Below are 17,061 nucleotides of genomic sequence, written 5' to 3'. Positions count from 1 at the left end.
GACTCGTTCTGTTGATCGATCTGGCTGTTTTGTAATTTTCATTTTGGGCCCGGCCCCTTCCCGTGTTTATCTTAATCAAAACAATATCACTTAGAATTGGACACATAATTTTCTCAAAAACCTGAATAAACCAAATTAAATTTTCTCTGATTGATTGCATCCAAAATCCAATGGTCAAAAACAAATGATGATACATAACCTCTTAGTAGTTTCTCTACTATAGATATTGGTGATCCTTACTTTTTTCAAGCAAGCCTCTATTATAAGATTGAGTGCATTAGAAATGTGTCCATTGGCACTCCCCCAACGGTCAAATATCATGGCTTCACTAATTATTTGATCCATACAAGCTAAAAAATATAATAAAACTTGTTTAAATCCTTTAATCAGTTTCTCCAGTACAGATCTTGGTGGTGCTTTAATTCTTACTGAGTTTCTCCAATAAGATTGAGTACACTTTCAATGTGTTCCTGACTTCTCTGATCATTTGATTTAATAAAAGCAATAAAATAACAAATGTACAAACTGCTTCAACTCTTTGATGACACTGACATAAAGATGACCAAATATATTGTGTACACTATCCCAAAATTAGAAGGAAGAAAATTGAATATTGCTGATATTTTTTTCCAATCAAATATTCATAAGGATAAGACATGTATCTTACATATGCACAAAATTCAGCTTCCATTAGTTAATGGTGGTGCCTCTGGCGACTCAACCTTGTAATCAAACCGTGATTTTGCAACATCAAAAGCATAAGGGGCTGAGGGAGTTTTTCTCGCAGATGATGCAATGAAGACATTGAATAGTATATTATTAACCAATGTAAGGAGGAGGAGACCAATGCCTGTGAAAGCAAGAAAACCTGGGCTAAATTCTGGCCAGTCAACCTTGCCAATACCAGCTTCCTTGAATGTCTTTTCCTTGTTACTTACTGAGACATTTCACAAGGAAAATATCAGCCCTTACAAATCATATACAGATATTAAGGAAAACCACATAAAAGAATAAAATTTATAACCAAAGATTTTAAGCAGTTAATTTTAAATGCAGAGATGTATAGTAATACTAAAATAATAGACAAGAGGAAACAAAGTTTAAAAGCTGAATAATATTTTAATATTATTCACTAATGGAATTCCTTTCCTTAGAAAGATTCTTTTACAGGCTTTACTTTTCTTAAGCATGGACTTGTTCCTTTAAATATTTTTATATTTTTTTTCATTTGATCCATAAAATCATGAAACATGCATTTTAAGATCAAATATGAGTTTAAGGATCATTCTGCATCCAAGTAATATTAGAAAATATTTAATGGTAGACTATTTATGTTGAGTGATGTATATTAATGATGTAGTAACACCATTTAGTTAATGATATATCTTGTTCTTATGTGGTAGAAAGCAAGATAAAGTTCTGGTGGAGTTGTCTTGTATTTTTATTTTGAAAGGTTTTCCATCTAAGTGGTAAATTTAACAAGGAAGAAGCCCAATTGAATATTTAGGCAAATTTTGCAAATGAGGCTGAGATTGTGTTCACTACTATTTTCAGTAGTGGTTTTGATATAGTGGCTATAGATGAAGTTGCCAGAATGTCGAATCCTAATGGAGCAGTTGGTCAATCTAACAGGTGATATTTGTTTCCCAATGGTAACATCTGTACCACTACTCTGCATATGGACAAGTTGAAGCAAGAGCTTGGTGCAATTTAATAAACTTGTTCGATTGCCTTACATGAATTATATCATATCACTCAGATATGGCCATATAATGACTATACCTCTTGGAACTATTTCTTTGTCGAATTTCAGGACAATCTTGAAGTTGTCTTTGGTTTAGTCAATAGGGGTATTATGTATAGTTTAATATTAGACTAATTATCTTAAATAAAGTACGTTAATTTTGTAATAACACCATTAGTTATGTCTACGAGGTAAGTTAGGTAACCAAGTTACAACCACCATGTAATTTCTCCATTCAATAATAAAAGCAAGCTACGCTCATTGAAGGGCACATCCAATTCTCTCAAACTCCGTGTATTCATTATTCTAATAAATAAGACTCCATTTACTTGTATTCATATAATTGCATGGCACCAAAAGTCTGAAGATGCTTTTTTCTGGTTTATCCTATACAATCTGTAAGATTAATTTAGTTGGCTTTTCATAGCCTTTGTTTGATATTCATAAAAAGAATAATTACTTTGGCCTAGCTATTCACAAATTTCATAATTCCATTCAAAACAAGTTCAAGAAGAAAAAATTCCAGGGGCAATGCACACAACTCAACCACATTAGACATGAAAAATATCACTATTGATGAGGCTTGGTTTCAACGTGTGGTCTTGCATGAAATAATTTTGAAAGCCAAACAACAGCGGCAAAAAATCACAGTGGTTGTGGACAATCACTTTGTACCTGAATGAATTTTTCACAAGTTAAAAAAACTATATCTGGAGGCTAATCTAATATTACCATAGAAATGCAATTTTATTGAAGATGTCAGACAATGCAATTAAGTTCTTGGAATGGACCTTCTAGGCATCAACGAAGGGTTGCAGGAAGGAACATCACAGAATCTAGTTACCAACTCACTAGATCCCGTAAATATCTATGGTATCTCTTGGTCAAGGATTTCATTTTTCATTTTGAGTTAGTGAGACTTGAGATTCAAACACTATGCCACACTCATTAGGTGACCCAAGGATTACCTAAGGACTAGGAGAAAGGAGAGCATTAATGAACAAATTTCCATCATAGGGAAATTGAACCAGACTAAAAAGCTTTTTAACTTATGGGTATCACATACATAACAACCAGAAGGTAGAGTTGGTCCACAATGCTGACACAAAACTTCAAGTGATCTTAGTACTAGAGAGAGGGGGGATGTTAAAGTTTAAATACATTAATTAGGGTACTAAAAAAGTCCAATGAACAAAAAAAATCTCAATAGAATCACTTCTATGAGGTATCAATGTTTTCACCAGAGTGAATCACCCTGTCTCATGTCTTCCATTTCCACTAGTGTGCACAATTTTACTTTACACCCCAAGACTTCACAAGTAAGGGTTAAGCTCCGTTTGGTACATAATGCTTTCAGCCTTTCCCTCTTAAGTTTTCCTTATTATACACATAACTTATCATTCATGAATGAAAAATGCATTAGTATGTGAAGTGCGGGTATACTGTCCCTACAGAAAAGTTGGAGATATTTTCTGTCTTCTGACTTACTGCTCTCTATTACTTGTTCAGGCCTCCACATACAAACTTATGGCCATGCTTACCATGCCTGTGAATGGCTTCCAAACTCAACAATGATGAAAATAATGATAAATTAGAGAACACTACTCTAAGGACTATAGGATCTCTGCACGGAGGAGTTCCAAGGTGTCACTCCTAACACATGAGGAGAGATTACTGGTCTCCCTCTTCCTCAGAGACTGTACAATAATAGGATAAAATACATTCAATCACCAAACCCGTCCTTTACAGTCAAAGTTGTCTCTTATTTGAATTTAGCTTAACTAATTTAAAATTCAACCAACTCATCATGTTTTGCCACCCTTTTTAAGATAATATCCCCTGGGAAGAATACGGAGAATAATGCCCACCTTGGTTAGTTACCACAGACTTGGGAGACATGATAATATCCTAAGACATATTCTAATAGATGAGAAGAAGGGGATCATTATCCTCCACTAGCTAGCCGCAGGCTCAAAGAATAGATAGCGTTTCAAAGGCATATCCTGAGCTAAGATGGAACTTTATTAGAGGTCAAATGAAGACTAACATTGACATCATTGTCATGAGAGCCAAGGCTAAACCTAAATCAGATTCTCTAAAACAAGGCACGACTGACTAGTTATGCATCCTTGCTAGTAGCCTGCCTTTATTCACTCTACACAGTTGTGCAAATTTGTGCTGTTACAAGCTTATTCTAAACAGGGAACCGAATTGAAAGATACTCTGTAGATTTGGCTTGCAGGTCAGCAATGATCAAAGTGGAGTTATTTAAACAAGAAATTGTCACATTGACAAGAATTAATGTACTTCATAATCACCTAGAGATGACGGGTTTGAGCTTGGAAATGGGGATGGGGACAGGGGCATCATTTCAAATAAAGGTATGGTAAATAAGGTATATACTGTCACCACATGATGATGGTATAGGAATGGTCCCTCATCACTATTGTGGATTTTCTTGGTGATTGACACATATCAACTTAATGCAAATAATCTTCAGACGAAATAGGGTATAAATTTATAAAGATCAATCCCAAAAAGGCATAACGGTGGATTGAATTCGTTGTCAATTCTTCAAGGGAATGTCCAAAGCAAAAATGGGGTCATACAAAATTCATTAGACTCGCAAGATGTTTTCTCTTATGGTAATAGGTATATTTCCCCTTTTATAAATTAGGTTTCTTTAAGGATACTTGTTAAATAAAAGTTTATCTCAAGTTTCCATGGAGAAATGGTTAGACCAAGAAGGGCTCACAATTGAGAGAGACTGAAAATAATTCTTGGGCAATTGATTGTAGAGTGCAAGTTCAGGAAACGAAGAAATGTTTGCAAGGACTACTTGAAATAAGGAAAAAAATTGCACATGCAGGACTTCATGTGATCCTGATGATGATGGATGTCAACATCACATGTTACTAAACATTATCAGTAAGGAACATGAAGCATAAGTTTTCCAACACAAAATTTAAGAACAGTGGCCATATACCTTGCAATTGCTACTAAGAAGCAGAAAGTGAATTTCAAGAAGCCATCAACAACCAAGATATGGTCAATCACAAACCATCAATCATGGGATCAGGACAAAATTCTTCTCAGGCTTGAGCAAGGTCTAGAATGTATTGGTGGTGAATAGCCAGAGAACAACTAGTTGACTACTAGTGCCTAATGGTGTTTAATAGAAGTTTCTAGAAGTAATGGTCACAAAAGGCCATGATATCTAATGCACATGCATTAGAATTATTCTATGAAGTTTCGTGGAGATCCAAAAAGGTTTAATGGTTTTTTTAACTAACAAAAGGTATCCAGCTGCACCAATGTCAACTCAGGGCGATCTTAGAAACGGCGACAGCACCGACCAGAGTAAGTAGGGCCCAAGCTGGTTTTGAGGGGTTCCCCATTAATGGATCGATTCCAGTCTTTTTCCTCCGGTTGGACAGCCTATAAGGTCCACTCTCTCCCTACGCAGAAGAATTACGTTTTGCATAATAATGCCCAGATGACTTGAAATCTGGTGAGGGCAAGAGTAATTCACCCTTAAGGTTACCATTAATTTTGTGCCAACATTCATCTGTATGATTAGTCAAACTTTGGAAATGATCTAGTAGTTGCATTTTTCGAACTGGCAGTTTGGGCAGATAAGTAGCTGTACTGATCTGCTGCAAGTAGTGAATTAGTTCGAAATAAAAGGGATAATTTCAACAAGTGAAGATTAATAGACAATTCAAGAATCTTGAAAAAGAGAATGAGAGTCCAAACATCAGTACAAACACTTTAAAGGGAATTTTTGTGAAGTGAGAAGCATCCACCCACTGATCTAACCATTGCAATCGATTAATCACTGGTTGTTGTATGGGTATTCTAAGCAGAGGAGTAGAATGAGAAGAATAGCATGGGAAGGGTGCAGTGCCTTCCAAAGTTGAGACATAGGTGAGTAGAATTAGAAGAGAATGCAGTAAGTTATAGAGCTGAAGATTTGTAAATTATCATTCTCTAAGAGAGCTAGCACTTTGAATTTGTTTGCCAGGCCATAAATATTAACGAAGCATAAGTTTTTCATTGTTAGAATATTTACTCACATTGGGTTTCTCTAGAGTGAATCATAGCATTGTCCCATTTGGTTGCCTACATTGTGTTGTGAATTAAATTTCTTTGCATTTTTAGTTGTTGTACATTGATGGTATGGGTGATTGGACATTCTACTATTACAAGAGAATGGATTTTTGTTGTGCATGGTGATACAGGGCATTGTTTTCAGTTTTCACATAGCTATATATATTTGATCAATGTAAACGATCAATTTCAGCTTTTATGACATCTACTTCTGCTATGGGAACAGGTTCATCAGCCTAAGAATGCATATACATGAGTTTGAGTACCATGAGATATATTTTAAGTATGAAAGCATGGAATCAGCATAAAGGATGTAGATGAGATTTTACAACTGTAAAACAGCAATTCACTACTTATGTAACATTGGATCAACAATACAGGAAAGAAAGGGACTGATGCACAGATCTGTATCAACCATACCTTGAGAAAATTACAACTCAATCAAGAAGATGCAATGGAAGGTGTAAGAAAGTTAGGCAGCACAGCCAGGTGCCCAACTTGATCCTAATTAGGGATGGAACATCAAGATTAGGTTGAAACCGAGGGGAAATTGATGCATTTGCGATTTTCAAAGGAACCAGAGTTTCTTAACAAATCTTGCAGTCATCACCATCCAATCTAACGATTCAGGTGTAAAGTCAGGAATTGCCTACTTTGCAATTTTTACTCTATATTGCACACTCATTTTATTGTCCACAAACCTAGTATGGTTTAGGATGCACATTGCTTGTTTTTGAGCCTCAATTCCCTCACCAAGATGCCAATATGGGCCCTATTCAAATTTTGGTAATTAACTGCACCCCAACTCATCTTATATAGCCATTACTCCAACTTTACTTTCCTCCCATTGCCACTACCTTGCATTTCCTTTGTTATCAATTTATCCAAGCACACATCACATAGGATTTTATTGGCAGATGCAATACCTTGCACACAACACAGACAGACACACTTAGGGGTCACACACTCCAACGTTTTTTTGTTGCTATATTGAGGTCGAAAAAGACCACCTAGGGCCTAGACTAAGGCAGGCTCCCAAGTAGCCAAATCAATTATTCCTATCTTATCCATCGCTTTCGACTCTTATATCTTTCTGCAAGTGCACTAGATCTAGATTTTGCAAGCAATATGTTGATCGGTAAGGCAAGGAAAAAATTGTGTGAAAGTTTCTTTATCTATGCAATCAAGGGCCAAGACCATATTGTAGCAAACACTACCATGAAGTGCGGTCTCCATTGCAAACTTCTATTTCAGATTCCTAAGGCTGAATCTCCTATTTTTGCACACTTCACTTTTCTTGTACTGGGTCACTACCACACTGGTATTATTGTGATTGCATTATGATATACTCTATCGTATTTTTCTAATCAAATCTAAAAGACTTGTACCTTGCTTCTCTAGTCTTCAATGCTTCTGTCAACCCATTTTATCAAGGATGCCCTTGCTTTCTTCTTTGTCATTTCAATAGCTTAGCTAGTTTATTTGTGTCAAAGTCATATTTGTTTTTGTTTAGTTAGCACAATATTTCATTTACCATAATCCTTATTTCCTTATGCATAATATATTTCATTGTCATTGGTTTCCCTTGAGAAGGAAGAATGAGTGGGGTGTGTTGTGAGCATTTCCCCTTCCTCTCTTATGTCCTTGGATTCATTTTGGGAATCTCTTGTTGATCTTCTTGCATTTTGGGAGTGCATATCTTCTATTTGCACATGTTTTTGGAGATCGAGTGGACTATGTCATCAAGAATGATCTCCTATTTGTCCACCTCAGCTTTCTAGTAGTTTGTAGATGCTTTTCAAGTGTTTCCTATGTTATTGAAACATAGTAAAATGTTTGAGATGAGGTCCTAAGTGTGAATCCTTAAGAAACCTTTTGTTCAGTCTCTGACTCTAGATACTAAAACTAAACTTGCACTACAACTCTAGACCAAGACTACAACGCGAGTTTGGGACTACACTAGAGTCCTTCCCATGTCCTACTGTCCCTCTCACATTTTGGTGTCTTTTTACTTGCTTTCATCCTCCATTTGTTGAACAAAGGGCACTTCCAATCATTTTCCAAGGGAACTTTGCATATGTAAGTTGTTCCCTTATTCCTATCGAGTCTTCCCATGTCAACACTTGGTTGATAGGTGTAATTGATTCAAAAATATACCCTTTTGCATTGGGAAGTGTGCCTTTGCAAAAAATGACTAGTTATCATTCTAGTCAATGGAAAGCTTGTACCTCCTAGTAGAACAACCTCTTGTGAAGGTTTTCCCCTTGTGTTTGGGTGTCCTTGGTTGGGATAATTCTTACTTTTATATCAGTAAGTGTACCATGAGTGTAGGTAACCCATGATTGCTCTATCTAGTTGAGGTGTAATATCTCTTAGTAGTTTTGCCTCTTGCATAGGTTTCCCTTGGTGTTGTGAATATCATTGAGTGTGTCAAGGAGTGGATTTGAGATGGATGATACTCCACCCTACCCTTGTGTTGTGTTCACAGAAGAATGCAGCCACAAGGTAGGACTCAATCATCATCATGGTATATTCCTCTATCATAGGTTCAACGTGGTGACTTTATTGGTAATTGTTTTCAGTCCATTGCCTAGTAACTAGAAGCATCTACTCTATTCAGTCCATAGGGCCATGGCATAAATACTAAGACCTTGAGTAAGCCAGTTAGCATTGTAATGTCCATAGAGTACAAGCAACAACCGACTGCTGATTGCAGATGACCACCAAGAAACCCCAGTAGCTCTGACCTCAAAATATCTCTAAATTGCGAATAGCTCTGATAAAATTCTGTCATAATAATTCTTAACAAGGGTCTAAACTAATCAATTTCACATTTTTGACCTTTCCCAGTATCGTTGAAGATAAAATTCTTATATTTTGAATGTTAGCTTTCTGTGCAATTGATTGATTTCCTATGATTATTAATCCAAATATTACTAAATTAAACTTGGCTAATCTGGTAGCTAATTTGAAATTTATAAAGCATGTGAGAACAGAAGTAATACTATACAGGCATATCACACAATCTCGACAAGAAAATATCCCAGCATTTGCTATTTACATTGCTTTGCACCTCCTATACAGTTCTTGATTGTTGTACGTCATATAGGATTAATTTAACTTTATAATTAAATGCATAATCTATGGATTACGATTAGCATTCTTTTACTACTCAATCAAATAACCATAAACAATTCTCTCATAGAACATTTTAGTCACACAATTCTTGATCACAACTGTGACTCTCAATCACTCAGTGAGTTTGGGATGATCAGACCTATTCTGTCTAATTACAGTTATACATTGGGGTGCTTTGCACACTATCTTGAAAAGAGGAATGAGTATTCATATCGATTGGGAATCCAAAGTCTCAGAGCATAATTCTAGTTTATGGTGTGTTGAACTTTCAAGAATTGTGAAACTGACTAGTACAGGGGAAGAGTTTCAAATTGAAAAGGGTTTGGTGACCCTCTATCTTTCATTAGGGAAAGATTATTGAAAATCTCAACCCACACTAGGACTTGGCCAGAAAGAGAGCACTTGACCTAAGAAAGAATAGCCCTTAATAGATCTTCAAGTAATCTATCACAAAAATAAAAATATAAAAAAAAGCCATTCTGCTTTCTGTAGGGAGTTTCCTCACTCCAATCTATTCAAGTGAACAGCAATCAACATTAGCACCAACTGTTGTAACTATTACACTGGTAATGCATACGATGAAATTAAATCAATACAAATAGAAAAAGAAGGAAAGGGAATGTATTCACACTTTAAACATCTTCTGAGAGGGATAGAAATCCTTAAAATAAATTAATAGTAGACACTGTAGAATGACCTCCACTGTAAAACCAGCAGATGAACAACCTTGTAATGCTACACAGAAAAAAAAGTTATAGATTAAGAATGGCTAACCTTAAAATCCCCTGTTTTGACCAACATGCATAAAGATACAACATAACCTTTGCCGCTCACTTCAACATTCAAAAGAAAAAATGAATAAGGAAAACTAAATAGATGGATTTTAGATATTGGAGAAAGGCTTCAAGAAGAATTAAATTGTTTTATTTGTTGAACCGACCACCTTAATATACAATGTACATAGTTGATATGCAGTCCCAGAAATTGGTGAACAACAATGATTTTAAAGACTTTAAGCTTCTGCAAACCATAATATAAAGAGAACAATCTTTTGGAAAATTTGTGATACAGATTTCTTTCCAAAATTCAACAATTAAATAAAAACTTGCCAAATGACACCCAATGAAGATGTACCTATATAAACATTTCCACACTAAAATACAATTTTAACATTGAACTCAACACCATCAGCGAGAAAAGTACATAAATTGACATTTTTATCCACTTACCGAATTTTTCAGTAGAACTTTTCTTTAGTTTCACAACATGAGCATGGACAGACGTTTTAAGGAATGACACTATCAAACCCATCATCAGCCCTTCTCTCCCACTCTATTCGTCAGAACACCCTGCCATTTCCTCCCTCACTTCATGGCCCCCTCGTACCATCCCATCCCTCCCTTCCACCCTCCATGCCCCCTCGTGCCATCTCTCCATTCCCCTTCGTCCCTCCTCTCTCCCTCTTTCCTTTTTCTCTCCATGCCCCCTTTTTTATCTACCTCACTTATTATCAGCATTCTTTTAGAATTAGTAAATGTCCTTCTGTTCAATGTTTTTCTGGATTTGATTGTGTTAGATCTTTTTGCATCAAATCCAGAAAAACATTGAACAGCAATATGGAAAGTGGAAACGTGATATCGTTAATGAAATGTCATTCTTCCAGAGTCCATGAAAATTAGTTAGAAATCTTCTGGAATTAACTGTGTAAGTTTTTGTTTTGCAAGCAAAGCATAATTCCTTTAGAACTGACTCTCATATAATGGAAAAAGGTTCAATAACATGCATATTTGCAGACAGCCCGGTATATGAAAACTTAAACCGAGGGAATCAAACAAAAGCTTGGAGAAAGTATTCTAAAACTAGACACCCGTGAAAACAATTGTCTTTACAAGTAAATCTATATGTGATACAGACCAATTAGGCCTAAGGGATGTTAAAAGTCATCTCTTCAATCCTTTTTATTTGTGGTGTGGGTGTATATTGAAAATAACCGCCCTATATTAAAGTATCCTCTGACGCAATAGGAAAAGTTCTTGTCTAGGAGAGATGGTCAAGGGGTTCAAGGCTCTGATCTTGAAGACCACTTAGTTCAGACAGTATATGTATTGATGATACCAGCCCTTTATTCAAGTATTATCTTATAGGGAAAAATAAGACAAGCTGTCAGGACAAAAGAGATGGCCAGTAGTTGATGCCTCCTGACTTGAGAACCACTATTGTTTGGAAAATATCAAGGATTTGAATCCCTCTCTTCTGAATTGTGCCCTTTTTCAGCATCTGTAATAATTGTATTAAGATTATTATTTTCCAGAGGTAACCAAGAGTATTCATAATACTTGGGCTCTTTTACTGCTAAATGCAGTTATGTTTACTTCTTTCAAACTGTTGCTGCACCAAATTACAGTTGGTCCTATCCATCTATATTTCTAGGCCTGGATAATCAACTAAGTTATGTAAGCTTTAAATACAACAGTTAAAACCATTGTGTTTACAATGTGATTGTATCTCTCTATAAAACATATTTGAAGTTTCTGGTATATATCATTTTTTAAATGCTTATACGGTGAGACTTGTTATAGGCCTAATTTACAATGAATGCTTCTTTTGGAATCAATGGAATGAGTTCCTACTTGATATATATCTGGTTTACGTGACCCAATGCAGCCAATGCTAATAAAAAATCATTTAGAACTAACTTTGCAGGGGATTTGAACTCTTGTTAGGAACCCTAAGTGTTTATTCGCTTACAGGTAGTTTTGAATTATAATATTTGTCTTAAAAAATAAATTAATTGAATAGTTGTGTTTTATAGTCCACCAGATGATCTGTTTTTCGTGTACAGATGACTTTCAGTATATGAGACTCCCCGTATTCCCAGGGCAGAAAGCACCTAAGTGTGCTTCAAATACGAGGTATACAAACCCTATAAGATTTGAATTGATTACCGTTAATGAATTTGATTAATTCTTTTTTATTTCGTGCGCTTTTGAAAGACCATCCTATTTCAGCTCGTGTTCATGCCACTACTATGGTAGCAGCAGGAATATATATGTTAGGGGAGAACCCATGAAAGAATTGTTCATATATTATAAATACATAAATCTATATGCATATACAGAGAAAGGGAGAGGGAGAATTTATTTGCCACTTTTTTATATGAAAAAAGTTCTGTAATGCAGGAAATGCAACTTACAAAGATAATCAGCATTTCGGTCCTTAAAGGTATTTTTCTCTGCAAGAGCCGAGAGCTGTGAATCCAGTTGTTCTAACGCTGCACGAGCCTTTTTATTTGGAGAAGATGTATCAGTGGTGTCTTTGTCATCACCAACTGTATTCAGTTCACACCTGGCTTTTATCCTTCCCTTTTTCCTTCCGCAAATTGTAGTGTGCTTGTAATTGAACGGTGCAGAGGTTGAGATTGTTCTGTATGTTAATGTGAAAGTAGATATGACGGAGGTGGGCGTGGATTTTATATTTGTGGAGAGAATGCAATGTTGAGGAAATGGGTATGCGGACTGAAGAATACAGAAGTTTGTTGTCATGGTGGAGGAAGATTTACAGAGAAAGAATTTCCAGTATTGGATATTGCCAAGAGGCTAAAGAAATTTATGTTCGACGAGAACACAGCTCTTTGCTGCTTTTTTCTCTTGGCCAAACACCTTATTTTGTATATCAGTGTGTATGGGTGTGCCTTTGCCGCTTGGGCTAAGATATTATTGTGTTTCCTTGTCATTTATTTATATATTCTATCAATTGAGATAAAATGTTTTATAATTACAAGTGGTTGGTATTAAGTGATAGGTAGAAGGTTTAGTTAATTCCTTTGATCAATTTTTGACATTGGAGAATGTTACAAAAGATTAGACTAGGTTGATATTTGCACAGTTTTGTGAGAATATGTGAAGCTATAAATTTCTATCTATATTTTTAACTTTAGATTCAAAGTTTAAGAAATAGGAGAATTTTTTACCAAAGTTTGATTCATTAGTGTCAAAAAAAAAAAAAAAATTTAAAATTTGGACATCTTATTAATAAATATTCTAAACTTTCTAAAAATGTTGAGAATGTGGATGTGGATTTTATAATTTCTATTTTTCACTTGAAGAAAATTGTCTATCTTTTTTCTTTGAAAAATAAATTCTCAATTTTTTAAAATCACCAAATGCAAGAATGATAAAGAAGCTTAAACCAAAAAGAGATGGTACTCCAATTCTCAGTCTTGGGTAGATGATTCAGGGAGATCTCAAGATGTGAAGTTTGATAGCTTTCAATTGATGCTTAAAGAATCGAGATTCTTAAAGGAGAAAAAGATAGTGAGAAAATATTATCACTAGATATGAGATTAGTTACACAAGCTTTTGAAGTGTTGGAAGGGGGTTTTACCTTCAACTCAACAAATTGTTCTTATAAGGAAACCCCATGAAATAAAATTTTTAAATCAATTGTTACCAAGGTACACGAGTCCATCCACAGCATACTTTTAGTAAAAATGGATCTATAGTAACAAAAATTGGAACTATCAAACAAGATTCTTTAGGGGTAAAAAAATGATAAGGATGAAATTGTCCATCAAATTATTGATTTTAACAAGATTATTTCTAGTCCACAAAATTAAGAGGTTATAGATGAATCCAACATATTGTTCAACTATGATATTTTTATAAAGGAAATCACTAGCTCAAAGGGAAAAAAAATTTGTTTCAAGAAAATACTCTACTTTGTAATGACTCCAAATAGTAAATGGAAAATATTGCCAAAAAAAAGGAAGTCAACAAATTAATTGATGTTGGAATTAAAACTAAGGGAGATCAATTCACAAATCATCAAACAAGATCTAGAGAGTTTACAAGGGAAGAAGTGAATGGAAGGCTTAAAAAAACCTAGAGTTTTCAATCTCTAGGGAACAACACAAATGAAGATTTTATTATAGAATATGAGAGGACTAGATAGTCCTCACAAATAACTATTAATAAAAAGTTATATTGAATTGATAATGAGTTAGATGTTATTCTTATATCCAAGAAGTCAAAATTTTAAAAACACCTTCAAGTAGCTTGTAATCAAATTCGACTAATTGCTAAGTTTTGTATTAGTGAAGTTGAGGGAGCTTGAAGGGAAATTGTTATGATGTGAAACCTGTAGGCATTCCATGTCACCCTTGTGCTCCAAAATTTATACTCAATCTGAGAGATCCTAAAGGGATCATTCCTTTCTTTACTGGCCAAGTATCTTAGTGAAAGTCCAAAATATTAGTTGTGTGTGTTCCTTGTCAAGGATATGACATCAAAATTATCCTTTTCATTTTTTTGCTTTCACCCTTCACTTCCTTGATTCCCACTATTTGCTTCCACCCTTCCCCTTTTTCCCTTTCTTTAAGTCTTGTGGACTTCAGGGCTCTTCTTTTAACATTTTCCTTATCCTTAAGGAAACAATCATTGAGAAATCCTAAAGCCCAAAGCCCTATTGAAGCTACAAAATAAAGGAGTGCCAGAAAAAACAATGAAACACTCCACAAGAGAATATGTAATAATGAGCTTGCTTGAATATTAATATATGAGACATGTAATATATTACAAATGTACAATCACTTTGATTATAAAGCCAAGGTGTGTTGATGTATGACAACTACCCTTGATACAAACATTAAATGTTCAATACAAATATTAAATGCCTAAGCAACTAAAAGTAAATGATGTGAACATGGTCCTATTATAACTAACTTCTAGAAAAGACACCTAAGACCTAGGTTAACATGTGAATAGGTTTCCACTAATAGCTAGTTAAGAAATAGCCTCATTCACACTAACACCCCATTAAGTGCAACTTAGGGAGATGAAATTATTATGCAACTAATGCAAGATGCATGATGGGTCCTGACTACAAGGTCATCTTTGGTATGTATGCACAAATGATCTCTCACAAATGGAGAAAAGAGAAAACCTAGTGAGATAAAAATTCTTCCCAAAAGAGAGAAATGCAAAAAAGATCATATATGAGTGATAGAATAAGTGATGTATGGATGTCTCATCAATAACCCCCAAGAACTACATCCACCATGAGGATACAATACAAGAACCCCTCCAATGAAGGGAAAGATGGAGACTACATAGACCCCATAATGAAGTATCATCAAAACCATAGAAGAAGGTCTGAAGCCAAAAGAGAATCTAATGATGACAAAGCACATGTCTCCCCTTAGGAAGAAATAAATCCAATGATGAATGTTGAAGAAACTCCATCTATGTGAAGAAGTAAGAGGGAAGAAGTCTTACAAATGAAATATTTGAAGAAGGATCAAGTGTCTTCAAATATGTCTCATCAAAATTAAGAAGAACCCCAATCACTGAAGAAATAAAGGAATGAGAAGACTCAAGAACATCCTACAAAGAAGAATATACAAATAGGAGAGTTACCCCCTCAAGTATGTCCTCCAAACCTACAAGAGAAGAATGACAACCCAATTTTGAAACACCTTAAATGAATCCATCTTGCAACCAAAAATTTGAAAAACTTGATATATCCTACTCTAATAAAGTCTTAGAAAAATGTCAACTCTCAACTCTAATGAAGCAGGTAATGGGGGAATCATGGCAAGATTCATAAATCCATTGGAAATAAAATCCTCTCAAACAAAAACATTACCCACACTATAATGAGGATATCTAGGAATATAAGAGTCATTATCAGGATAGAAATGGGAAAAAGTAAACACCTTAGAACAATGATCAACTTGACCCATAACAATAAGCTCTCTTGTATTTTGATGAATTAAAACTAACTTTGATAAATTATGTTGCCACTGTGTGCTAGATCTGATTATCTGAAAGAAGATCATGTGCAATCTCAGGATTGCAAAGAATATTAAATACTTTCCATGTATCTGTAGCGTCTTAAAATTGCGACACTTGCAATTTCGACTGCATTTCGGTCTTCACGATGGCGACGCAACATGCAACCTGAATGGAGACCCTGAAACTTGCTCACGACACTGAAAACTGCATTTTTCAAGCACCCTGGCCTGAACCTCCTTGCACCTTGCTGTCCCGGGAGGTGGGACCAGAGCGCCCAGTGCCCTGGTCCCTCAGGACCAGGGCACCCAGCGCCCTGGTCCCTGGGTCCTATTTTGGGCCCGGTCTCCTAAGGGGCTCGGGTCTTTTTGTTTGCAATTTGGAAATTAACTTTCCCTGGTCGGCCTAAGGTCGGGAAAATCAGTCTATCAGCCCTAATTGACAAGTATATAAATGACATTTTCCTCTTTCATTCGATATGATGGAAAAAGCGTGGAAACTATACTCAAGCATTCAAGCATTCAAGCATTCTTTCAAGCAATTGATCATTTCAAGTCTCCATTCAAGGCTAAGTGTTGCATTCAAGACAAGGATTCAACCATTGAAGAGGAGATCACATACAACATATTACTACAACATACAACATACAACATCTAAACCTTCGCACATAAGGATACCAACATCCTTAGAACAAGGTATTAGTACTTGTTTTACAGTCATTTACATTTACAGCTCTTGCTCATTTCTTGGTTAATTCCAAAACCGGGGTTTGACCTAAAGGCAAACCCCTAATCCCTAACCCCCCAATCGTCTTCGCTTTTCTGTGTGTAGGTTGTAGGTACGCGGCTGAAATTGAAGATCTGGAATCCTTGTGCAGAGACGAACAGATCCCCCTTCGTTTCGCGGATTTTTCGGAGGACCGTGGCGCCGGGCGCCATCGTCCTGGCAACTTTTGCTCAAATTTGCAGGACAGCGTCGTATCGACATTTTACTGCTAATTCCAAGTCCGCAGCTTCATCCTATAACCCGAACTCAGTTTATAAGCGAATCTTTATGACTTTCTATGCATGCTTAGCTTAATTTCCTTAACAACATTCTTTACAAAAGAGGGTAGCCTTGCTTTCCTAACCCTTGAAATTCATTTAGCATCCAATCTTGCATTGCGTGGGATTGGATCTTATGAGTTTCAACCCCTCTTTTGAATGTAAAGTCTCTCCCCTAAGTGAAAAACCATCGAATCCTAGCGAACCTCCCTTCTCTCTCCTCGGAGTCGGAAGAGGG

General features: G+C 35.7%; 1 protein-coding gene across 2 annotated transcripts; it reads right to left on the bottom strand.

The window, feature by feature from the left end:
• Nucleotides 1-452: 452 nt before the first annotated feature.
• On the bottom strand, nt 453-12,689 carry LOC131042366 (uncharacterized). Of its 2 annotated transcripts, XM_057975687.1 has the most exons (3): nt 12,186-12,689; nt 9,767-9,825; nt 805-937 (listed from the first exon to the last, which is right to left on the bottom strand). In XM_057975687.1, the coding sequence occupies exons 1-3, from the start codon at nt 12,532-12,534 to the stop codon at nt 935-937; spliced, it is 411 nt and encodes a 136-aa protein (XP_057831670.1). In that variant the 5' UTR covers nt 12,535-12,689; the 3' UTR covers nt 805-934. The 2 variants fall into 2 exon arrangements, with proteins under 2 accessions (XP_057831669.1, XP_057831670.1); XM_057975686.1 differs by lacking the exon at nt 9,767-9,825 and having other exon boundaries at nt 453-937.
• Between the last annotated feature and the right edge of the window lie 4,372 nt (nt 12,690-17,061).

The sequence above is a fragment of the Cryptomeria japonica genome, chromosome 5, assembly GCF_030272615.1.
Source record: "Cryptomeria japonica chromosome 5, Sugi_1.0, whole genome shotgun sequence".
Lineage (NCBI taxonomy): Eukaryota > Viridiplantae > Streptophyta > Pinopsida > Cupressales > Cupressaceae > Cryptomeria > Cryptomeria japonica.
This window is presented reverse-complemented; position numbering and strand designations above follow the sequence as displayed.

Excerpts from the sequence above, each read along its gene's own strand:
- LOC131042366 (XM_057975686.1), bottom strand. The coding sequence starts at position 12,534 with ATGACAACAAACTTCTGTATTCTTCAGTCCGCATACCCATTTCCTCAA. Across the intron at positions 938-12,185 it reads CCGAAATGCTGATTATCTTT|TAAGTAACAAGGAAAAGACA; the intron begins GTAAGTTGCATT and ends GAAATGTCTCAG.